Consider the following 25,184-nt stretch of genomic DNA (forward strand, 5'->3'; position numbering starts at 1 on the left):
AAAATGCCAGGTTTTAAGATTGTGTGGCTTTTATCATTTATAACTGCAAATATAGATAAGATGAATTAAACTCTTTGTGGTATAAAAGATCAGGACAGACAACTCAAGCAGCGACATATAACATAACAGTTGATCTTTTTGAAATTTTAAATCTGTAATTTGCAATATTTCATAGTCTATAATATAACTCGGATCCTATTATAGTAAAACACTTTGGACCTAGAATGTTTCCAATCTTTCGTGGCCAATAAACAAAACTTGTGGTCAGAGAAGCTCCGTAAAACGGCGTCGTCTAGTCACAAAAATCCCAAGATTCGAACAAACCCAACTCAGAGAATTAGACCAAGAAAATTAGTGTTAATATAGAGATGAGGTTAGGTAATGGGATTAAAGGGTCGTCCAAAGACAAGTTAGAGAGATGGCAACAAAATGTGACAGGACTGCTGCAATCTTCTTCTAAAGACAAGCTATATCTCTCTCTCTAAATAGTTAGTACGTACCTATTAGGTTTGACTTTAAATAAATCTTTTGTTTGATTCTTAATTAAAATTATTTAAATTTTTAATTATAATAAAAAATTAGTATATTCTTATCTATGAACAGAAAAGTCAGCCCCCTCACAAGTACAAAAGATCTTCTTTAATTTTCTTGTCATTAAAAAAATTAGCAAGTGAAGTAGGAGAAAAACTAAAGCATGACATTATCAACTCCGATGTCGTATCTTCCTTGTAAACAGAACATCCTTCTAACCAATTACCAAATTAATTTGTTATAAGAGAATTATTACAAAATGTTGTGTTAATCATTGGACCCATGAACTTCATAAATAAATGTCCAGTTATGATCGGAAAACATTATCTATTAACAAAAGGAACTTTATTTGTAGTTTTTGTTAAGAACTTAAGACTAAACACGTATTAGTAGGTGATGTATGTATACCATTTAATTAACACTGATAATTTTGGTTCTAGTGTAGTATAAGCTTGAGTATATCATACTTAATGGTTGAATTTTAAAAATACGTCGTATTAGTAGTAATTTAAGTGTAAGGTCAAGATACGTGACACCATCAAATAAACCAATGTCTTGTCCTCTACAAACACATAATATGGTATTGACATTGTTTTGTTTAATTATGCCCTCGTCTTAAGTCTTCAATGCAACACCTAACACGCGCTAATGACATTTCCTTCATATGGTCAAACTCACACGTACATACACCCACACGTGTTGTATACATATTTTATTTTTTCTTAGAATGAAAATTATTTGAACCAATATAAGAGAGTATGATTCAATATATCATATGAAATATCTAATACATAAAAACTTAATCATATGAAATACAATCATTTTAATTTTACCGTCTCATTTGCAAAGGAAATTGTGTACGGTAATGGGTTAGTCAACCCAAAAGTGACGTGATGAGGAGTGACACTTTTCCTTTGGTTAGTTTTTGGTTGGTAAAAAGAAAACATTGTTTATAATATAAATTTGGCATACTCAATCTTGTCTTGAATTTGTTGGGAAAAAATAACAAATCTTTGAAAAACATGAAAAATAAAAGGGCTAATCACAAAAGAAAAAGCAGGAATTATTAAGTGAAAATATTTTAAAATTATTTCTTAATACATTTTTAATTCATTTAACTTTAATTTTGGTTAGGATTTAATATTTATATACAATTCACCACATTAACTATATTAATGGCGAGTATATATATAACTCAAATTTGTGATTTTAATATTAATTAGCAATATTAATATATTTAGAGGTGTTTTCTTATTAATATTTTGTATGTTATTTCATGGCTTATAATTAGTTCTAACATGTTGATATCAACCATAATATTATTGAAAGTGTACACATAGATATACACATTTAGTAGTGTTTTCATCCAAATAACAAAAAGAGAGTACAATGATTTTGTAGAAAACCTTGGGGATACATAAAGAATATTAGCTGTGAAATTAATTAAAAGTAAACAACCTCTAAGCTAATACGCACCTATCTAAGCTTATCCTCTTATGACATAGAAAAAGAAAAAATAAGATCACACACCTATGTATACAATATACAAATATTTAACCACTAACCAGCTCGATTATAATCTCTTAAAGATTGGGATTTGTCAAATGCATCGATTCTAGGGTTTTGAAAAAGGACAACAAGAAACATTTGCGTTGCTTTTATTTTAAAGCTCTGAATTTCCTGGTGTCTTCAATTTTTTATTATATTATTCTAAAGAATATATTATACTTATATTATGCCCAAAAAAATATTTTATTATATTGTAGGGTTATTAATTTATACAGAATATTAGTTGCTCCTTTTTGAAATTTTGATGGTTTCCTCTTGTTATTTTGTTACCTAGTTGTGGTTCCTTATCTCACTTGATTATTTAACTAACTAATTAAAAAGTGTTTAGTTAAAATATATATTATATTTTATTATATACACATTAAGTTTTTGTAACGACATATTTGTGATAAACCAAGGTCAATTAGTGTAAGTTGTCTGGTTGTTCAGATCAATTATTGTATTAAAGCTTCTCCTTTTATATTAAAATACAGTACTTCCATGCACCAATCAATTTCCACAATTAGGCATTAAAAAGTCCTCGAAACTGATATTTGCTTAAGAAAAACAAAGGTAATATAACAAAATGGTATATATATATATATATAAGGTTTTAGAAAACAAATTTTAATTTGAAATACGGCCAATCCTATAAAATTACCCAAGATCAAAATAGTTGTCGCTTAGATCATATTATTGATACAAACTTACGTACTTTAAGACGTAACTCTTGCAAGTTTGGAAAGCCAAGGTAATTTTAAAACTAATGATTGTTGACCTGATTCATGCAAAGCCATTTGTTATAGATTTACGACCATTACCTTGAGTAGACGATTAATACACAGTTCTAAATATTTACAGATATATAATATTTTTATCATATATTCCTATTCAAATTTCTTCGAAGTTGAAATTGCATCCACTGCGCGTAGACTATAAGATCAAATATCTATAGACTACATTTGTGTATATATATATATATATATATTATGTAAAAGAGTCTATAAGTCAAAGAACCAAGAGTTTCTAGAACACACACATTAAAAAACGGCCTCGACATGGAAATTGATGCTTACTTTGAGATGAAAGTCAAACTTATTTTACGAAGGACTCATATATGTATGGAATATTGTCTTCTCGATATCGACATTTTTCCTTACGGCACACGCATTTTTCATATATATATCATCGATTAATTTCTTAGAAGCTTCTTCTTCTTGTAACTAAGTGCACTTTCTATAGTTTTGGACTTGATGTCTGAACAAATCCGTTCTTTTATGGTTCTCGACTATATGTTTCGATTGATATAAAAGTATGGAAATACTAAAAATTATATGGAACATATAATAGTAAAGTCATTATTAGTTTAAGTAATGGTAGCTCAGTGTTCATAATATTGTTAATATAATGTTATTATATACTAGTATTAGATGAAGTTTCTTTCTTTGGCCATTATACATTTATGCAATTTCCAAAAACTAACAGGGTTTTTACACAAAATTTCTGTCATAGTTGAGAAAGTCTAAAGGTTAAGAAAGTCAGAATTGTATACCTTTTTGCCTGTTCAATAGAAATTCACTTATTCAGAAAAATTAACCTTCTATAAATTTCAGCAAATTATCCAAATTCAAGAAATGCATCAGAATTCAGAAATTAAAACAACTGATGACATTTGATTGGCTATAGAGAGAACATTTCAACCCAAGTCACGACAAATCGATATGATGTTTTGTTCCTGCCCTTTAATTTGACCTATATTAATCATCTAAAATCTATAAAGTGATAATGCGATTGGACAAATTTTTCACGCAAGTGTTTCTTTACGTTAATGATTATTAAAACTAAGACAGCTCTTTACCTTTTCAAAATGAATAATATAATATAATTAAAAGTTTAGAAAACTAATCCAAAATGCAGAAAAAGCAAAATCCTAGTTAGAAAAATATACTATTAGGGTTGAAGTTGAATTATAAGAAAGACACTAAAACGCGGAGAGGAAGACATTATTTTTTTAATAATTAATTTTTCAGTTATAATAATCATCAACTAATATCCCTCTTTTTCTCGTCTTTATAAATCATCTCTTCTAAGCATTAGATCATTTCATCATCACATCAATCATATCAACAATTGGAAGAAGAAGAAGAAAGGACAACAACAACGACAAGATCAAGAAAAGACAAAAGATTTGTAAGAAAATGGGAAGAGCTCCATGCTGCGACAAGGCAAACGTGAAGAAAGGACCATGGTCGCCGGAAGAAGATGTGAAGCTCAAGGATTACATCGACAAATATGGCACTGGTGGCAACTGGATCGCACTGCCTCAGAAGATTGGTAAAACACAGTTCTACTTTTGTTTTAATTCTAATCTCAAAGCTAATTTCTATTAGTATCTTATAATTTATGATTCAGATTCTTTCTGATTTTCACATGGTTTATCAAAAGATGCATGTAAACCCGTCTCTTGATTTTTGATTTAGATTGATTAGATCAAGTTTTGTTCTGATTTTGAGATTTGTGTAAATTATATAGGTTTGAAGAGATGTGGTAAGAGTTGCAGACTGAGATGGCTTAATTACTTAAGACCAAACATCAAACATGGTGGTTTTTCTGAGGAAGAAGACAGTATCATCTTGAGTCTCTACATTAGCATTGGGAGCCGGTCAGTGATCTATTTCTCTTGATCTCTCTTACTAATAAGTTAATTAATTTAATTAACACCTCTTAATAATATATAATACTTTTCTCGTTCAGAATTAGAGGTAATTATTCCTATTGAAATTTAACTTGAAATTCTTGTCTTTTTACCTTTTGTCTATGAATCTTATGCGCTGAAACACATGCAAGCCCATGTTTCTTCAAGCTATGGTATCTCTCATAGAATTTAGGGTTTATATTGTCTCTTTCTTCTTGTTTTGGTGTCTTTGTAAGAACCTCTATACATTTATACCTATGAAACGTGAACTTGGTTAGTGATTTCTAATATATGGTTTTTCTAATAAACGTTCTTTTAATTTTAATTTTAATCTTGATGTGATATATATATATGCAGGTGGTCCATAATTGCAGCTCAGCTTCCTGGAAGGACTGACAACGATATCAAGAATTATTGGAACACAAAGCTGAAGAAGAAACTTCTTGGAAGACAGAAGCAAATGAATCGTCAAGACTCAATATCCGATTCTACTGAAAACAATGTCAGCAACAACAACAATAAGAGTACTCCTCAGAATCTTAGCAATTCAGCACTCGAGAGGCTCCAGCTTCACATGCAGCTTCAGAATCTACAGAACCCTTTCTCTAGTTTCTACAACAACCCTATCTTGTGGCCCAAGCTTCATCCATTGCTGCAGAGTACTACTACAGCTACACCTAATCAAAACTCTAAGCTTGCATCTCAAGAAAGCTTCCACCCCTTAGGATTTAACATTGATCACCACAACAGCAATATCAAGCTAGCTGAGATCAACAATGGAGTCTCTCCTCTCTATTCGGAGAACGTAGAGCAACCCCTAAACCCCGCTCAAGAGTTTCAACCTAGTTTCGGTTTTTCGCAGGACCTTCGATTAGATAATCATAACATGGACCTTATGAACAGAGGTCATTCAAAAGAATTGTTTCAAGTGGGGAACGAGTTTGAGCTAACGACGAATGGTTCGAGTTGGTGGTCAGAGGAAGTGGAGCTAGAGAGGAAACCGACGTCGTCGAGTTCTTGGGGATCAGCTTCTGTTCTTGATCAGACGACTGAAGGAATGGTTATGCTTCAAGATTATGCTCAGATGAGCTACCACAGTGTTTAATCATTTATATCATGAATATATATGTGTAACTTATATATAGGGTTGGATTATTTGTTTAAAATATGTATTATTTCGGTCATAAGCTTATAGCAATGTGGAGGGTGCATGAAGGGGGATGTTTTCATAATTTCTATTAAATGTAACGAGTTGTGGATAATAATAATGTAAATCGTTAATTCTACTTGCTTTTCATTTTATATATATTCTGGAGTGAGATATATTTCTACTATGAAACAGTTACTTACATGTATTCATAAATAAATTCTGTGAAAAACCTTTATACAGAATTTTTTTAAAATGATCATTTGTAACACAATAGGCTAATACCCTAGCTTATATTAATAACGGTATAATTTTACCGATTTCAGGATTCCAAAATTTACAAAAGTGTGGGTTGTATAAGTTTCTGATTGACCTTGAGCTTATTTCACTTCCAAAGGCCCATTAAAAGATGCGACTCGTTGAGAGTGACGTAGCATGACGTTGACAAGCAAGCAAAGAAAACTAAAAAAAAATCCCTCAACTAGAAAGTAAAATACTTTAGATTGACCATAAAAGTATGAACTAATGTGACGTTCAATTTTGTAAAACCATTACATAAAATGTCCATTGAGGGGACATTTATAGGCCGGCTAGATTTTTTTTTTTATTCAGTAATCTCGTATCTATTATCCGATAGTTGCTGATTAATATATTTAGATATATGTAAAAACTAATACTATAACTTGATCAATTCTATCCGCATATAAGTTAATCATGGACGATCACCTTTTCCTTGTGTTGTGCCACTTGAAGAAACCAATTAGAATATCATTCAACGCATGCAATTGATAGATAAAGAGAAATTTTAGAGATTTTAATTTAACTCCATCACAACTTCTTTTATATTTTTAAGACTTTTTATATGCATGAGATGACAAAGATTTTTCCAATACTAATAAATTTCTCAGTTCTATTCTGCAAAGAATAAAACATAATTCTGAATTTAACGTGTATCGAATATATAGTTTTTGTTATAACCATTTTGAATAACTAAGATAAGTGATTGTTTGACAAGAAAAAAAGAAGAGATCACATGTTCATAGAGTTATTCAAGAAATTAACATACATGTATAAGACAAAATTTCTATTAAAATCCCAATTGACATATTAATTAACCATAAAATCCATTTAACCGAAGGGAAACATAAAAGAGTGGTAACCATAATCGAACATGGAAGCCACATTGTAGTTGACATTCTCTAAAGGTCCAAATTCATTAATTAATTTCATCAATTCATAACTTATAAATAATCATTCACCAAGGCCATTTCTCTTCACCACCCACAAAACCATTTTTCATAGTCACACCACAAAGATGGCGACCAGTTCATCAATGACCCTAGTCATTGTCTTCACAATTTCCCTTCTCTTGGTCGCTTTCCAAGAAGTCCATGCAGACTATTACCGACCGAGGCCACCAGTTACCCCTACCCCTTATGTCCCTAAGCCATGGCTCCCAGTTCCGAGTCCCAAGCCTGTTTACCGGCCTCCTACTTACCCAAGACTACCCGCTGGCTCAATCGCTAGATTGTTTCTTGACCCACATAACGCTCTTCGGTCCAGACTAGGTATTTATTTGTCATAAATATTGTTACAATTAGTTGAGGGATCCGGATTCAAATTTTTTAAAAATATTGTATAATGTTGTTGTTAATGATTTGGTGAAATGAATCTCATTCCCTATCAGGTGTGTCTCCATTGATTTGGGACAGCAAGCTAGCTAGCTACGCGACATGGTGGGCTAACCAAAGGCGTTACGACTGCTCAATGACTCACTCGACGGGACCATACGGTGAGAACCTGTTTTGGGGAAGTGGCTCGGACTGGACACCAACTTTTGCGGTGCAGTCATGGGTCGTTGAAGGAAGGTCTTACGACCACAACAGCAACTCGTGCGGCGGAAGTGGAATGTGTGGTCACTACACTCAGATGGTGTGGCGTGACACCAAAAGGCTTGGGTGCGCGCGTGTGGTGTGTGAGAATGGTGCAGGAGTTTTCATCACTTGTAACTACGACCCACCGGGTAACTACGTTGGAGAGAAGCCTTACTAAAAAGGACAAGAAGCACTTTCAAAAAAGGGGTTTCTTTGTACTTGATTTCATTTAATTTCTTAATATTTTCAATTTCCAATATCTTCGTAAACCGAAATGTCGGACAGATATCTAATTTGTATGGGTACTCATCGTTATGTTGTTTTAAAAAATTGTTCTGGTGGTACGTCGCATTTTGGTAAGTTGTGTTTTGGTATTTGGTTCACAGTTGTTATGTTTGTGTGTTGCCAAGTTCTTTTGTGTTAAAAAACGTTCATCATACATAATACACTACAAGAAAATACATCCATTTACGACCACGGTATTGGTAGGAAATTGGTCAGAAATAGCCTATTCCAACGACTTTCCGACCAACTAAATCGTTGGAATTCTCTGGTCGAAAACCAACATTTGGGGTGACCATATGTACATCTTACAAACTGTTCATTACATTTATGAATATGACTTTGTTGTTGGAGATACTAACAATATGACTTTGTTTTAATCTTTGAAATCGATGATCATAAAAACTACCATTAGTTATATTCATTCTTTATATGATTGACTAACCCAAATTAAAAATATATTTTTAAATGAGACATTTTTTTCTTGTATTGTTCTAACCCCTAAATGAATCGTTTTAATCGTTTCTATTCTTATGTCATTATATATAATGTCGTTGGGCTTCAATTCCTCCAGACATACATTGTTTCATGCAATGATTGTTTCTTTTATTAGTCTCAAAACGTCTCTCTTCTTCTTACTCATCTCTCAGAAACAAAACAAGAACAAACACATTTGATCTTCTTCTTCAGCTGTGTATAGAATCATTGCGTTCTTGAAAACTTCGGGACTATTGGGTTTCGAAGAAGAGGGAAATGCCTAATCTAGGAATCCGCCCCGCATATTACTACTGTTATTAGCAATAAATTACTGAAAATTAAATAAATCACAATTACATGGAGATTTTGGAAGCCAACGTAGGGTTTAGTCCAAATATCGGAAGATGACTAATGGATGAAGTCATGTCGTTTACCGCTCAGCATATTAATATATTATTGTTCTCTCTCGACCAACTACCAACTCACGAATTCTTTTAGTGATAGTGATTAGCCAATAAGAGAATGTATATTTTACTTTGGTTAAGTTTAATCTCTTCTCTTGTATAGTTTGGTTAGCATAGTGGTTTAGTTTCACTGGTATTTAACCTTAATTTGTATCTCACTTTACATTTGAATGAAGAAATTATCTTTTCCCATATTATGTTTCATCTCTCTCAATCTTGTTCATGGGAAAGTTGATACACATAGAGTGGTGTCATGAATAAGGAAAACATAGTTACTCACTTAACGTGGCATCACTCGATCTCTCATCCCCTAACTGCCCTTCGCTTAGGTTGTTGTGTTGTGAGAGGTCTCTCTCTCTCTTCTCCTCGGATTCTCCGAGAATGGGAACTCCGCATTGCACAATGATCTAACTTCATATAACTTTGATGTTGTGATTATAATATTATCCAGTTCTAGAAAGAACCTATCGTTTACTTGGACCCGACTACGTGACCTTTCTTGTCATGAAAGCAATTCGGATCCGGTCTCTAAATGTTTTGAATTTTCGATAATGTAACGAGAAAAGCGACATCTATAAAACCCACTCTTTTATTGATATAATTCTAGTCATATATAGGTACCAGACTCAAAAATAAACCCTCTGATTGACTTAGAGGTATCCTTTTGAGTATGTTTTATGGGGTCACACAACTCACAGTTTCCAACTCAAGTCTGATAATGAGTGGATTCATTATATCTTTTATGGTTTTAGTGGTACGTCGTCGTATTTTGGTGTTTGATTCACAGTCGTGATGTGTTTTGAGTGTTCCCAGTTTAGTTTAAAAACATTCGATCATACAAATATAATATGGGGTGAGTGACCATGTGGTGCACCATGTCTTAACATATGAATATGCTTATCCATGACTTCGTTGTTGGAGTATGTTCGTTACAGCAACATTTTTATTTGCTAATGAGAAGTAAATAATCTTGATTACGTACTGAAAGTACCATAAACAATGTAATCAAGATTATTTACTTCTCAATTCATGTGGTATAGAATTTATTAATGTTTAGAGTTTTTGAAAATTCAAGTGTGCCCATGACATTAAAAGTACACTTATCATTTTTAGAGTAAAACATCTAACAAAAAAAACAAGGGGAAATTGGAAACTCTGTATGTTCATTGTTTTTTTTCCTTATTCAAACTCTATGGGCATTCATACCCATGTGCCAATGCCTGCGATGCAAGACCTGCGAGATCTACCCTGCTGATGGTTTTCCCGGAGCTAAGAGCAAAAAATGCAAAGAAGTTGAGAGGAACTTCTTTGCGATGTTCAAGAAGGACGGAGAGAAGGAGAATCTTATTATATAAATGTTATTATATATTCATCTGCCAAAATTATTATATAAATCTTAGTTTTCAAAGTTAGTAATTCATATAATCGCGACACGTATCAAGTATATCGATAATATTTTGATATCTGTGAATAAATTTTATTTAATAATTATAAGAAAATTAAAAAATCATAAAAATAAAAAGATTACAATTAATATTTTTGAAAAGTATATAAAACCAAAAATAATCTATTATATCATTAATTCTAATAGGAAATTTATCTATTAAATTACTAATTTCAATAGCAAAATATGTGCAATTAATAAGGAAAATATATGCAATTTAATAGCAAAATATGTGCAATTAATAAGGAAAATATATGCAATTTAATTGCTATTATTATTTAGTATAATCATATAGTAATAAAATTTATACAGAAAGTGATTAAAGTATAAAAATATTTAATGTGTTAAAATTAGTGATTAACATAATATTAAAAGAATAAGAAATTAATGTAATTATTTTAAAATATTTCAATCGATGAATTATTTGATAGATTATTCAATATTATGTTATTATATAAACATTGGTTTTCAGAGTCAGAGGTAAATTAACATAAGAGAAATTAAAAAGATGCAAGAAACGGAACTTGTTTTGTTAATTGGGTTTCCAAATTGTTTTGAAGTGTTACTATGTCAAACCGGAATTAATTTCATGAAGACCGAACTCTTCATCTTTTGTACCAATATGTAATTTCGTCCGATTAAGCATAATAATTGGATAGACCGGAGATACAGAAGACGACGAAGAAGAAGATCATCATCAAACCCAAACCGTTCCTAGCTAGGTTCACTTTCGTACTCTCCGTGGCTATATTTTATTATTGTTAAAGTATGAATTTTGTGTTTTACAGTGCAACTTTCCTATTTTTGCCATCTGAAACCATTGTTTTGCTTGTAAAGTTGTTTTTTTTTTGTGCTAATAATTTCTTGGACAATTCTTGGGTTCATGGGTGAACCTTTCTTATTTACCCTCTCTGAATTAAGGAAACAAATTATTAATTAAAGAAACAAAATCTGTATATAATTCAATTTTAATTAAAAACTATATTTTAATTATAAACATTATATTATAGTTTTTAATTATAACATCTAAATCCAAGTTACATTTTTATAAATCCAAACCAAAATATAATTGTGTAATTTAAGCCCTAACCATTTTTTATAAACCTAAATTGAAATACAATTTTGTTTAATTGTAAAATCTAAACTCTAACCACTCTTTTATAAACCCAAACCGATATATAATTTTCTTTAATTGTAAAATCTAAACTCTAACCACTATTTATAAACCCAAACCGACATATAAATTTTTTTGATTGTAAAATCTAAACCCTAAACTCTAACCACTCTTTTGTAAACCCAAACCGACATATAAATTATAAAATCTAAACTCTAAACCCTAACCATTCTTTTGTAAATCCAAACCGACATATAATTTCGTTTAATTATAAAATCTAAACCCTAACCACTCTTTTGTAAACCCAAACCAACATATAATTTTGTTTAATTATAAAATCTAAACCCTAATCACTATTTTATAAACCCAAACCGACATATAATTTTGTTTAATTGTAAAATCTAAATCCTAATCACTATTTTGTAAACTCAAATCGACATATAATTTTGTTTAATTGTAAAAACTACACTCTAATCATTCCTTTATAAACCAAACCGACATAATTTCCTTATTAAAAAATCTACAGAATTTGTTTCCTTAATTAGTTTTGTCTTTTTATTTTAATTTTGATTTACAGTAAAACCTCTATAAATTAATAATGTTGGGACCAAGACATTTTATTAATTTATCTATAAATTAATAATTATTATTTTATAATGTAAATTAATAATTATTAATTTATAGGTATATTTTTAATTGTTTAATTTTTAAAAAATTAAATTGAGACAATTGTTGCATAATAAGATTAAAATTTTGGATGTTGTAAATTTTATGGTATTAGAATTGAATTTGAAATAATTAAAAAATATTATTGACAATGAATTACAAATATTATAGACATATTCACTTATACAAACGACATAAATATTCAAATATATGAATAAGAATATCAATAATCATATTTTAATAGTCTATCAAACTATCAAAATGTAATGATGCATATTTAGAAAGTGAAAACTTTAAAAAGTTTTAGCTGTTTTATGAAATGTTATAGAATATTTTATATCATTATAGTTTGAAGATACAACAAAACAATTATTTTATAGATATGAGGTTTAAGAGAAACATAATTTACTATATCAGCATATATATATTTACATGATTATTAATTTATGATATTATTGGGACCATATTTTACATGAGGATTTCAAAAAAAATATTATTTTATTATCTTATCGAATTTTATTATTTTTTACACTGTCCCGACTTGGGACTAGCAAAATTTATTAATTTATAGTGTTTATTAATTTATAAAGTATTAATTTATAGAGGTTTTACTGTACTTTATAAATATGATATGATATGGCGTTTTGTTGTATTTTGATTGGTTAATTAAGAGGGGGTGAATAAAAGAGGTTCACCTCTCTAAGGGTGAACTCAATAATTTTTCTAATTTCTTAGGGGGTGTATTGAAACCATAATTTTGGAAGATTTGATAGGATTTAGAAAATTTGGAATTTTGAAAGATTTTAGGGAAGTTGATATGATTTATTGTAAAATTCTTTCAAATCCCACATAAAACCATGAGATTTGAATTTCTCTATTTTTAACTAAACAAATCTCACATAAATCCTCCAGAATCTCAAAAATCATTAAAATCCAAATTCACAAACTATTTTGAATAACAGTGGATTTTAAAGTAGATTTTTAAATCATCAATTCAATAACAGTGAATTTTAATAGACTTTTTAAAATACATGATTGAATAATATAGGATTTGTAAGTTTCACACAAATCATTTAAAATGTCAAGTTGAATACACCCCTGCACATTTCCATGTGCACGTCACGTCTTCTCATCATTTTCGTTTGTAATTCATTGGCTAGATACGGTAGCAGTTTTATCGGTTTATCTTTTGTTAATCCAGTTTGGGAGAGAGAGAGTTACCAATGAACCAAGCTCATGCATGTATTTGAGAGTGATTGCAACGAAGATATGAAGAAGAGTGTGGAAACCATAAACTATATTGGTCCATATTTTCTAAGTCAACGAACGAACACTCACACATGTCTATCAATCTACTGAGTTTTGTGGAAAATAAACTTGTTCCGCTTTATATATCTGTTCTTTAATCGACTTTGTTATGTAACAATTTGCTTACAAAACACTCCATCATTTTAAAACCCTTTGGATCACCAAGACCAAAACATCCATTATTCTTTGGACTACTTGTCACTAAAACAACCTCGAATCTGAAAAGATATGCTTTCTTTGCCTCCTCTGTTCTTCATTTTTACTTGAGTATCTCTATGCCTCTCTTAGCTTACTTCCGCTGTAAGTAAGCTCGATAAGCTCTGGCAAAACTGTCAAGTTACGAAAGCCAATCTCATATCATTAAATGACTCTATAAAGGTAATTTTTTTCTACTATATAATTTGGATGAGTTTAGTAACTTTTTCTCAGTTTACCTCCATGTATAGTCTTAACTCGCCTGCAGCTTTTGATATTTCTATAACACAATTGGTTGGAGTCACCTCTATCACCTCTGCTGATAATAAGTCATAAGAAGATCTTGATCTTATCTCTTTTGGCTGAATCTTAACCTGGTAATTGAACAACAACAACAACAAAAACAAAGATGCATTTGTAAGATCTTTAACTTGACTTGATGATGATCTGTAGAAGAATCTGCAATAACTAACTTATACTTTATATACCTTGAAGTGCTTTATTCTTTCAACTGATAAGCTAACATCAGTTGCCGCAGCTTCGATCTTCTTAATTGTTTCTTGTGCTGTGTTCTTGGACCCAATTCTTGTTTTATATCTCTTATCATCCTGAAGACATAACAATAAAGAAAGCTTCAATCTTTAACTCTCTTTGTTAAATGAGCTTAAAGATACAGGCAAAAAAAAATAGTTTTAAAAGTCTCTTACATTTTCTTCAAAGAGACCTGACAAATCTAGATCACTAGACATTGCTATTATCTGAAAAGCATTTATGAAATTTGAAGACGCCGTTGCTGCATTTATCTCCGCCACATTTTCCTGCAAGATTCCAATTCAGATAAGTCGATACAACTTTTGACTAAAAAGCTATTAACATTTTCAGACATCTAGCTGGTGAATCAAACTTGCCTTGATTGAGTCTAGGACTTGATGATAAGCTGGTGCATAACCAATCTTGAACCAAGAATCTTGAATGATTATCTCAGCTAATGTTATACGCTGCATCAAAATGTTTTCATCACTCAGTTTGGGATTCAAACAATGACAATGATGAAAAAAGTGTAACATGCAGATTCTTTCTTATTATAATATACCCTTAGAGGATTTGGGTCAAGAATGTTAAAGATTAGCCTCTTCTGCTCTCCAGTGAATCCAGGTGGGAACGTGTAGTCTGCTCTGAGTATCTTCTTATACAAAATCGGAAGCGTATGATCATCAAACGGTGGATAACCAGCAAGCAACTCAAATAGAATCACTCCACAAGACCATACATCTACTGCTGCTCCTGAGTAGCCTTTGTTCATAATCAACTGTTTAATTCATTAACAAAATCAGCTTCTGCAGATACATACAGAGATTTTGAAAACATAACGAGAAGTAATTATATTGTTAATGTTACCTCTGGTGCTATATAACATGGAGAGCCACAAGCTGTAGAGAGCATATCCCCTGACTGTTAATTACACAAATTCAAAAATGTTATTAAGCATTTGATTGTTTCAAAACCCAAAATATTTGTTTTTTTATATGATTAGAATTAGAAAGTGTTACTTTAGGAACTGCACTTAATCCAAAGTCAGAAACTTTGAGATTACCCTTTGAATCTAATAACAAGTTTTGTGGCTGCAATAAATAACGCAAAACCAAAATCAGATTACTAGCCACAATATCAATTAGAGAAAAACAGAGAAAACAGAGTGTTTATAATCCCAAAGTTAAAAAAGGTTTGTTACCTTAAGATCTCTGTGATAAACTCCTCTGTTATGACAGTAATCAACAGCATCAATCAACTGTTGGAAAAGCTTTCTAGCATCCGATTCTTTCATCTTTTGTCTATCAAGTCTGTCTGAAAGCTGACCACCTGCAACGTGTTCCATTACAATACAGATCTTTGTCTTGGTTCCAATCACCTGAAGTTTTTAAAAAAAATTGTACTCAGATTCAAAGAACAAGAATTAATTGAGGAAGACAGAGAAGAAGATAACACAAACCTCGTGTATCTGTACGATGTTGGGATGATTAAGAAGCTTCATGGTTCGTATCTCTCGCTTGACTTGAGACTCTAAACCTTTTTGAATAACAAGAGCCTTGTCTATGATTTTGACAGCTACGTAAGTACCATTGGTCGTGTCGTAACCAAGTTTCACTTTTGCAAAATTCCCTTCCCCGATTGTTCTTCCTATCTCATACTTACCGATCTTCTTCGTCCCAAACAAACCCATCCTCACAGACAGACACCACAACAGAGTCAGAGAGAGAGAAGAAAGAAAGATGGTTTACGGAATTTTGAAGGGTCGAGTTAAAATGGTTATTACAGGGGGGACTCAACTAATTAAAGAATTTGATTCTCTTGTCTTGTTGGGGGATCAAGAAATTGACTTTTAGATGATATAGACCGGTTGGAGTGATCAATCAAAAAGAGAGAAGATATTATTAGTAAGATTGGGTGTGTGTGCTGTATTTGACCGATTGGTTTCGTGTTTGAGTGACTCGTAGCTCGTGAGTCCCGTGGGGTTAAGAATGTGTCAATCAATCTTCTTTTAGGTACGTAATCTTCTCAACAACTAATAAGTTTAGTGCATATAAACAACGATTTTTGTGTGGATACATTTCACATTTCTCTAGTTGGTTAGTTACGTGGATTGGGTTGGCATTATTGCTTTTATTCATTCCACCTTAAATTTAGAAAATGAAAAAAAAACAAAAAATTTAGGATAATTGTTTCTTTCACTGGCTAAAAGATATCTTTTCATTTTTTTTTTTTTTGACAATATCCTTTAAAATTATTATTTTTTCATCGATTTTTCACATATTGCCCATAAAATATCTTTTTTTTAGTGTTTTTATCTTCTTCTTTTTTTTGAGTCACCAAAAGTGTTTTAATCCTTACCGTTCAAAACAAAACTATCATCCCAAACACGCCATTTTTTTTAGAAAAGTTTTTGTCGGTTTTTAACTTTTTTCCATTTTTTTGTGAGGATATTTTGTATAAAGTGCCAAGTGGGGATTTTACTTTGGCTCTATTCATTTCGAAAATAAACATTTGTAAGTAAAAAAAAAGTACAAATCCTCAAGATATTTTACTCTTCCAATGATTTGTAAGATCTGAGCTTCAAGATATTTATTTTTTCGATTTTTCTACATATTTTTTAAAATAAATAAATATTACTTCTTTTTTTAACAAGAAATATATATATTAGTAGGTTTCATAAAACACACAAAAATTTCAATGGTCCTATCGGCCTATTTATAAAAATACAACGGCCCACTATATCGGCCTTTTTATAAGCGTTGGGCTGAAAGACCACAAAAAATGGTTGATTATATTTAAGTTGTCTTTCTTACCAAAAGTGGAGTCAACATTGCCTTATCAACAAGAAATAAATAACCCTAAAAAGGGAATCAAATCCATGACCAATACACTGAATATAGGAAAAGAGGAGATTAGTGCCATATTGAGATTTTTTATCTGTGATATATTCTTTTTTTTTCTTTTAAATGTCAAACATCTGTCATATACTTAGAGGAGAAAATAAAGAGTAAAGGCATCACCAGAGTTGACGTGAGCAAGAAAATTCAGTAGCTAAAAGTCTAAACCTTTCATCTATGGGAGGTGTCAATTCTGTGGCCGCGGAAGTTAAAACCGAGGATCATCCGCCGTCGACGTATCAGAGAGATGGGGAGAAAGATTCAAGAACTCTAACTGAAGGTCAGATTCAGACAGATGGGGAGCAAACTAAAACCCTAGTTGAAGAGGAACAAGGAGGTGGGGAGGAAGAATCAAAAACCCTAATTGAAGATTTGAATGTAACAGAGGAAGGGGAAGAGGAAGAGGAAGAGGAAGAGGGAGAGTGTGTGTTGTGCAGTTACATAAAGGGAGGTGAGTGCAAGGATGCGTTCATAGAACTGGAGAGATGTTGGAAGGAAGCACAGAAGAATGATGAAGACGAAAGAAGTAAATGTAAAGAGGCGAGACTCATGTTCAAGGCTTGTAAGAATGATAACCCTGTTTACTATGAGCCCATTCTTGCTCTTGAAGCTAGAGATATGGCTAAGATGTTGAGCGCGTTGTTGAACGCTGAAAGGGAGGCTATTCTCGCTGGTGATGCTGCAGTCATTGAGAGGACGTTAAGCGGGCTGCAACAAGACGATGCTGAGCCTATTACCGTTCTGCCTGCTGAAGCTGCAGCCATTGGGAAGGCGTTTAGTGAGTTGGAAGCTGGAAAGAAGAAGGAGAAGGATGCAGAGGGATCCAAGGGAAACGAGAGTGATCATCAGAATCAGAATTAGGATATTCCGATTTTTTTTGTTTGTCTAAACCCTTAATTTTGTTTAAGGTTGTCTTCTTAGTTCTTACTACAACATTGAGTTATGCTAATGATGGATCTGTTATAGTCACCTTCTTCTGCAAAAAAAAAAAAAGACTAGTTAATTGGTTAATCATTGTAGTAAAACTTTTGTTCAACGTTTGTTTATGCATATCTTATAGGAGAACTGGAGAAGCTGAACATTTGTTGATTGATGCCATTTTTGTTCTCAAACTAAACTAAAGAAATCAGAAAACTAGACATGTTCAGTTTCTTTAGCGGAATCAGAAAACTTGAGTTGCTTTTAAAATTAGCCTATGCCTTAAGAGTCATGTAAGACTAGTGGGAGCTGTTGAGTAGTTGTTAATTAGAGAATAGTTTTTAGTCTATTCTCTGTATAAGTTGCTTGTGTAATGTTGTATGGTCGTGTAAGAAAACAATGAAAGAAATTTATGTTGTGTTAACTCCCTCTGAAGCTTTACTGCAATTTTTCTCAAATCTGAACACTAAACTGAAAGAAAACAGAGGAATGATAGAAGAAACAACAATATTAGATAAATTATGCAAGAAATTTGCCTTTGAAGTTTGTACAGCTCTCACTGTGAGTGACTTTGTGGGTTTTTGTGTAACGCAGTGAGAGCTGACTTTGAGTTCTTGAAGAAACTTTGATTTGTTTGGTGGTGTTTCCATGACGGAGACATAGCACCTGTTGAGGTAATAACTGCAGCTTCTGGTTCACTTACTATATATTTGCATTACATTGTGCGATTGAAACTGCAGATATGAGCACATCAATAACAGAACTGAGTCAAAAACCAAAGACAGATATTGACTATATGAGCACATCAACTTCAATAATATGTTTCTCAAATCAAATAACCACAGAACAGAACTCTATCATCCATGTCTACAGATAGGTTTTCACCAATACACAACAAAAATACAAGACTACATGTACACTAGCTGTGAAATTGTGATAATAGATTTGATATGAGATTTGTGTATACAGATGATCATTGGCTCTATTGACTACACTCAGTTCTCCAGAGAGTTCAAAATGTCATCAGAAAATAGAATTCTCTATAACCTTTACCTAGTGTGATTTGTTGGATTAGCCCTTCTCTTCCGGTTTCATAAAGCATTTGTTGCAACAGCAGAACCATAGATATTATGGAATACATAAATATCTTCAACGAAGAATCGAGTTCATCATTACAAAACATCATATTACTTATTTAGATTTAATTTTTTTTGTTCCTGTGTTAACAGTATCAAGATCCATCTTACTCGCCTGCATAACCTCAAACAAACAGTTCCAATGCCTTATCTAGTTTCCTATCATTGCAGAAACCATCCAGCAAACTGCCACAAGTTACGACATCAGGGGACACACCATGAGAAATCATCTCCTGGAAAAGGCCTTGAACAGCATTAAGATCCCCCACTAACATCGGCTTTATTGCTTTGTGTTAAAGACCGTATATGATATTTGGTCCTTGGACCTTGTAATAATTCTTGTACAGCTTGCTGTTTCTTTTGGTACTTAATTGATTACTTTCTTTTGCTCTTGTTGGCCTAATGTTGACTTGTTCTGTAAGCTATTTAGGAATCTAACAAAAACTTGAATGAAGTTAGTTCAACTAAGATACCGTTAAATGGGCCAGGGCCATTAAATTTGTTCAAAGCAGCGCCATCAATGATAGATTGATGAGATTAAGAACACAAAGGTGTTTAGCAAGAATTAATATTATTAAAATGTTAAAACTTATGTTCTTTTAGGCCATCTTTATCCGCCCAACTACGAGGGTGTTCTAAGGCCTTTTTAAAAAGAAAATATTGTAATAGTGGACTTTTTTTTTTTTTTCACAAATGTGTTGTTTTTTATTAGAAAAGCCAACTTTGACAAGCCTAAATAACTTACAAACGAAAGTTCAAAGTCTAAAAGCCTAAAAACTAAAAGCCCAAATAAGAAAACCCTAGACTGAAGGAAAAGCCAAATACAGCACAGAGTACACGTGACAAGAAGGAAACGATTTGGATGACACGTGTGAAGTCGAAGAAGAGAGAGTCTCGAACACCGGCGGATTATTGTTACGCCGGAAAGCTTTAACTCCGGCCAGATTCGCCGGGAAGTTGCTATAGATCTCAAGCGTCGCCCAGAGAAATAAAGGCGAGATTCCAATTGAGCTTTGATGAGAATATGACTCCACTTGATGCAAATTTTCTTAATCTTCATCTTCAATCAAGCTTTTAATCTTCAAGGAACTTTTGCTAGGATTAATCCATCGAGCATGACTTTATTAAGCAAACAAAAGAAACACAAAAAATCAAACCAACCCAAACGATTCATCAAGCTTCGACAGTGAGAAAGACAAACAATTGCTCTGATTTCATCAAAATCACACCAAAGACACCAAATGAAACTTCAATCCGCATCTAAAAATTTGATCTTTAAAATGAAAAAACCTCAATAAGCTCAAAGATCAAATTAACTCTTTAGAAGAAAGGAGGATTGAAGAATTACAAATCTAGATCAAAGGAATGAAAAAGAGAAATCAAATTCAAGCAAAGCAAACCCAAAGCAAATTAGAATCGAACGAGATCAAAAAGTAAAAACTAAAGCCGAAACAATTCTGGGAACAAAGCTAGCAAGAACCGCCGCTGCTAGAGAAAGCCAGCCACCATCGGAAAACCAAAAGCCGGACATGGTTGCATAGAAAGCCAACGCATGCTGGAGTCAAAAGCCGGACATCGTTGCATAGAAAGCCAACGCATGCCGGAGCCAAAATCCACCCACCATGACTAAGAAAGCCATCGCCGGAAGATAAGATCACACAAGAACTTTCTCTCTCTAAAAGATTGAGAGAGCTAAGAGAGAGAAAGTTCCATTTTGTAATAGTGGACTTAGAACTGGTTTATAGTTCTTATTCTAGATCAGTTTTTGGGTTTGTTCTTGTGTGACGTGGCATTGTCTCATTGGAAACAATATTTTTTTTTGCAACGGAGAAAACTTTTCATTTCTCATTTTGTTCGATATCGTGACAAACTCCTAGTGAAATGATAGAAATTTGTCCCAAAATTCAGTTGCAAATGGAGGAGAATGATTTAATTTTTGGTGATCTCCGACTGTTCGAACCGTTACTCATCACCACCGACGGCGGATCTCAACGGCGGCTCTGGTTCAGGTAATCGTGACTCGTCTCCTTCGGATGGCGAATTGTTTTTTTTTTTCTGGATTATCGTTGATCTGGATTCTTTTCATCGATGGATGGTGATTTGATTTAAAAACTTTGTACATCATCATCTGCTGATTTGATTTTGGATCTTGTATTGAATTATCGATTTGAGAGTATAATAATGCTAATTTGTTGTGTGTGTGTGTGTGGGAATATTGTAGTCGAAGAGAAAGACAAAAGAGCCAAAGGTGGAGAATGTGACACTAGGACCAACTGTTCGTGAAGGAGAATATGTCTTCGGAGTTGTTCACATTTTGCTTCTGTCAACGACACTTTCATTGTTAGTGGCTTTGCTTCTTCTGTGTCCTTTTTTTTTAATTCTCTGAGCAAAACCAAAATCTCCATATATATATGTTGCTGAGAGTTTTGTATATCTGCAATTGTAGCACGTGACTGATTTGTCTGGACGGGAAACACTTGTTCGCATCACTGGTAATCATCTATTGCAACTCTCCCTCCTCCTGAATCCTTTGGTAGTTTTAAGAACATACTGAGATGATCCTTTTGTTAACTAAGATGCTGTTGTGTATATTTATTGTTATGAACCTTTGTAGTCCATTGTGAGTGAAATGAGTTTATTTAAGCTCTGCCCTTTTTACAAATTGTTTTGTTTATGACTGCACAAGTGGCTCCGCTAATATAACCAAGTTAGATACGGTAGTTTCTGGTATTATGGTCATATCTCTTTGCTGTCAGTTGCAGTCCCAGTATTTGTTCTTTTGAGGAATCCGTATTTTTATCTGTGGGGAAAATTGCATTGTTCTTGAATACACAATTGGCTGCTAATGTTGGTGTTTTAATTTTGAATCCTATAGGTGGAATGAAGGTGAAAGCCGACAGGGACGAGTCCTCACCTTATGCAGCTATGCTTGCTGCACAAGATGTCGCTCAGCGATGCAAGGTACAAGCCAATAAAATGCATTACCAAGCTAAGCCTTTTTGTAAATGTGTAAGCAGTTTGTTAAATATATTTTTGCAACACAGGAACTCGGAATTACTGCCATACATGTGAAGCTTCGTGCCACTGGTGGTAACAAGACCAAGACCCCCGGTCCTGGTGCTCAGTCTGCTCTAAGAGCCCTTGCCCGTTCTGGCATGAAAATTGGTCACATTGGTAAAATTATCAATCTTCATCTACAAATTGTTTTGTAGCTTATGATACAAAACAAATTTCCTAGTTTTAGCTCTTTATGTAACTTCAATATTCATGTATCAAATGTACAATAAAAATTGATTATTATATTATTAAATCTTATGATCTTACATTATTTTCACAATATTTATACTCTAAGAACACCCAAAACTCTTTTATATACACAAAAGATTTCCTAAACTAACATAATATAAAAGTAAATAATATATTTAGATAAATGTAAATATTCCTAAACTATATTTTCTAGATTCTTCTCGATCTTCATAATTTACATATTTTTGGGTTTGTCATCTCGACCGTCGATCTCGGTCGATGTGGATTCACCATCTCCCAATAATCAACAAATCGTATTAAACCCTAGTTTCGTTTCTTCTCCTCCAAAAAAGGCGATGTATCGGTATCTTCTCTACGAATCTTCTTCAGGCTATGCCATCTTCGAGGAGCACGGACTAGATGAGATCGGACAGAACACTGAGGCCGTTCGGACCTCCGTCTCTGAGCCTATTACCATTCTGCCTGCTGAAGCTGCAGCCATTGGGAAGGCGTTTAACGAGTTGGAAGCTGGAAAGGAGAAGGAGAAGGATGCAGAGAAATCCAAAGGAAACGAGAGTGATCATCATATTCAAAATTAGTTAAGCTTTTTATAGTTTGCGTAAACCCTCGATTTTTTTTAATTAAGGTTGTTGTCTTCTTTAGTTCTTACTACCACATTGGGTTATGTATGCTAGTTTGATTGCATCTGTTATATTTTGTTATAGTCGCCTTCTTCTGCAAAATCCTTAACAGTAACATTGTTTGTTCAGTGCATATCTTATAACTTTCTTTCTAAGTAACCGAAACTTGTAAGAGATCAAATCCCAACCACCCGCAGCCACCCTAAGAGCTCCACGAGGCAGAGGCTTGTTTTGATCAGAGAGGAAGCGGGAACATGATGGGAGGAGGTATTCTATCTGAATCAGAGGTTCCGTGTGACGAATTATCAATGTGATCAACAGAATCAGCATTAGGATATTCCGATTTTTTTTGTTTGTCTAATCCCTTAATTGTCTTTTTAGTTCTTACTACAACATTGAGTTATGCTAATGATGCATCTGTTAAATTTTGTTATAGTCACCTTCATCTACAAAAAAAAAAGACTTGTTAATCGGTTAATCGTTTTTGTTTATGCATATCTTATAGGAGAAACTGAACATTTGTTGATTGATGTCATTTTGGTTCTCAAACTAAACTAAAGAAATCAGAATACTAGTCATGTTTAGTTTCTTTAGTCTAATGAGGTTGTTGGAGTGGTTAAGTTGCTTTTATATTTGCTTGTAAAAGTAGTCTATGCCTGAAGAGTCATGTAAGACTAGTGGGAGTTGTTGAGTAGTTGTTAATTAGAGAATAGTTTAGTCTATTCTCTGTATAAGTTGCTTGTGTTAATGTTGTATGATGAAAGAACTTTATGTTGCGTTTAACTCTCTCTGAAGCTTTACTGCAATTTTTCTCAAATCTGAACACTAAACTGAAACAAAACAGAATTTTGCACACCATCATAATTTCTTGACACCAAGAGTAATTTTTAAAGGTGGCTTGTGTTATATATGCATCAGTTATGAAGCAAAGACTGATTGAAGAAATTAAACCCTCCTACAACTTTTAACTTAACAGAGATGTTAATGTGATTTGATGCGGAGGTAGCTGTACACGTTTGTCTCAGGGTTATCACAAGGAGTTGTTGATATGAGACTAGTTTAAAGGTTACCTGTAGTGTTTGAAATCTGCGGGTGATGGGTCTGTATTTGAACAGAAGGATTGGACAAGGTTATGTTCAAGTTCTGGTTTGTTGAAACAGGTTGTTGTAAAGGTAATCTCAGGTTTTAAGTGGTTATTAACGAGCTAATGAGATTGTCTGCAAGGTTCAAATCAAAAGGGTTTCAGGTTATGAAGCAAAGTAGATTCAGTTTCTGCATTTGACTCAAGAAGGTACTCTTTTAATCGGCAGGCTGTGTAGTTTGACCATCTTGTTCTCAGGTGGAGATTGTTGAAATGAGAACAACATGCTCAAGTAAACAAGGTAAACAGGGATGTTAACTCTTGTTAAGTTAAACATCTAAGGGAACCACAAAGAGGAGCGTGAGAGAGAAACACAATGTAGAGAGATGTAAGCAAGTAGTGAGAGATAGCCATTAAAAGTGTACACCATCATAATTACTCGTTTCTCTATATATTGGAGTTACTATGAGTGACTTTGTGGGTTTTTGTGTTCTAACTTTTGAGTTCTTGAAGAAACTTGGAGTTGATTGGTGGTGTTTTCATGACAAAGACATAGCACCTGATTTGATAATAAAAAAAATACAGAGAGCAACTTCTGATGTAAAAAGGCTTCAATGAGCCCAAATTTGAACGGTCCTTTTTTTTTAGTTTCCACCCACTAATGCAATTAAATCTAAATGTATTTATCTTTTTTGCCAGCTTTCAATATTGCATTTAATGTGCTCAGTTGTTGCTTCACGGACACAGTGATATGTGTTACTATATTTATATTACTCATTTTCACGGGTGAGAGAGATGAGATCATTCTTAGGTTAAGATCCTTGTACTGAGTTGTACATTAGATAACAGTATTCGTAAATTTTTCATTTGTGGAACTAATAATAGAAAACTCAACAAAATAATATTTAATTTGGACACAAAAATTATATTTGTCTTCATATAGCTCACAAAAGTGTTAACACTTATCTATAGTTTTGGTCCTAAATATA

At 32.8% G+C, this 25,184-nt stretch overlaps 4 protein-coding genes and 1 pseudogene across 8 annotated transcripts; 4 read left to right on the top strand and 1 right to left on the bottom strand.

Moving 5' to 3' along the window:
- Positions 1-4,142: 4,142 nt before the first annotated feature.
- Positions 4,143-6,076, top strand: LOC104734626 (transcription factor MYB36-like). Of its 2 annotated transcripts, none has more exons than XM_010454239.3 (3): positions 4,143-4,413; positions 4,612-4,741; positions 5,132-6,076. In XM_010454239.3, exons 1-3 carry the CDS (start codon positions 4,278-4,280, stop codon positions 5,877-5,879), a joined length of 1,014 nt encoding a protein of 337 aa, XP_010452541.1. In that variant the 5' UTR covers positions 4,143-4,277; the 3' UTR covers positions 5,880-6,076. The 2 variants fall into 2 exon arrangements, with proteins under 2 accessions (XP_010452541.1, XP_087346491.1); XM_087490365.1 differs by having other exon boundaries at positions 4,188-4,413; positions 4,612-5,047.
- A 1,126-nt stretch (positions 6,077-7,202) lies between these two features.
- Positions 7,203-8,262, top strand: LOC104734633 (pathogenesis-related protein 1-like). The gene is made up of 2 exons (XM_010454252.3): positions 7,203-7,489; positions 7,609-8,262. Exons 1-2 carry the CDS (start codon positions 7,237-7,239, stop codon positions 7,971-7,973), a joined length of 618 nt encoding a protein of 205 aa, XP_010452554.1. The 5' UTR covers positions 7,203-7,236; the 3' UTR covers positions 7,974-8,262.
- A 5,340-nt stretch (positions 8,263-13,602) lies between these two features.
- Positions 13,603-16,375, bottom strand: LOC104734644 (CBL-interacting serine/threonine-protein kinase 21). Of its 3 annotated transcripts, none has more exons than XM_010454263.3 (10): positions 15,736-16,375; positions 15,478-15,654; positions 15,296-15,367; positions 15,144-15,197; positions 14,839-15,054; positions 14,654-14,743; positions 14,453-14,563; positions 14,234-14,353; positions 13,985-14,119; positions 13,603-13,879 (listed from the first exon to the last, which is right to left on the bottom strand). In XM_010454263.3, exons 1-10 carry the CDS (start codon positions 15,964-15,966, stop codon positions 13,835-13,837), a joined length of 1,251 nt encoding a protein of 416 aa, XP_010452565.1. In that variant the 5' UTR covers positions 15,967-16,375; the 3' UTR covers positions 13,603-13,834. The 3 variants fall into 3 exon arrangements, with proteins under 3 accessions (XP_010452565.1, XP_087346500.1, XP_087346499.1); XM_087490374.1 differs by having other exon boundaries at positions 15,340-15,367; positions 15,736-16,294; XM_087490373.1 differs by lacking the exon at positions 15,296-15,367 and having other exon boundaries at positions 15,736-16,254.
- Positions 16,376-17,161: 786 nt separating this feature from the next.
- On the top strand, positions 17,162-18,184 carry LOC104756209 (uncharacterized). The gene has a single exon (XM_087490377.1). The coding sequence runs from the start codon at positions 17,351-17,353 to the stop codon at positions 18,032-18,034; it is 684 nt and encodes a 227-aa protein (XP_087346503.1). The 5' UTR covers positions 17,162-17,350; the 3' UTR covers positions 18,035-18,184.
- Positions 18,185-18,580: 396 nt separating this feature from the next.
- LOC104756218 (small ribosomal subunit protein uS11x-like) lies at positions 18,581-22,566 on the top strand (annotated as a pseudogene). Its single transcript, XR_015569276.1, has 5 exons — positions 18,581-18,652; positions 21,449-21,567; positions 21,674-21,719; positions 22,103-22,188; positions 22,272-22,566. The product of XR_015569276.1 is annotated as a small ribosomal subunit protein uS11x-like (transcript).
- The last annotated feature ends 2,618 nt before the right edge of the window (positions 22,567-25,184 follow it).

This window comes from Camelina sativa, chromosome 2 (genome assembly GCF_030686135.1).
Source record: "Camelina sativa cultivar CO46 ecotype springtype chromosome 2, ASM3068613v1".
Taxonomy (NCBI): domain Eukaryota; kingdom Viridiplantae; phylum Streptophyta; class Magnoliopsida; order Brassicales; family Brassicaceae; genus Camelina; species Camelina sativa.

Excerpts from the sequence above, each read along its gene's own strand:
- LOC104756209 (XM_087490377.1), top strand. The coding sequence starts at position 17,351 with ATGGGAGGTGTCAATTCTGTGGCCGCGGAAGTTAAAACCGAGGATCAT.
- LOC104734626 (XM_010454239.3), top strand. The coding sequence starts at position 4,278 with ATGGGAAGAGCTCCATGCTGCGACAAGGCAAACGTGAAGAAAGGACCA. Across the intron at positions 4,414-4,611 it reads CGCACTGCCTCAGAAGATTG|GTTTGAAGAGATGTGGTAAG; the intron begins GTAAAACACAGT and ends TAAATTATATAG. Across the intron at positions 4,742-5,131 it reads TACATTAGCATTGGGAGCCG|GTGGTCCATAATTGCAGCTC; the intron begins GTCAGTGATCTA and ends ATATATATGCAG.
- LOC104734633 (XM_010454252.3), top strand. The coding sequence starts at position 7,237 with ATGGCGACCAGTTCATCAATGACCCTAGTCATTGTCTTCACAATTTCC. Across the intron at positions 7,490-7,608 it reads CGCTCTTCGGTCCAGACTAG|GTGTGTCTCCATTGATTTGG; the intron begins GTATTTATTTGT and ends ATTCCCTATCAG.
- LOC104734644 (XM_010454263.3), bottom strand. The coding sequence starts at position 15,966 with ATGGGTTTGTTTGGGACGAAGAAGATCGGTAAGTATGAGATAGGAAGA. Across the intron at positions 15,368-15,477 it reads TTTATCACAGAGATCTTAAG|CCACAAAACTTGTTATTAGA; the intron begins GTAACAAACCTT and ends TATTTATTGCAG. Across the intron at positions 14,744-14,838 it reads TTGACCCAAATCCTCTAAGG|CGTATAACATTAGCTGAGAT; the intron begins GTATATTATAAT and ends ATTTTGATGCAG.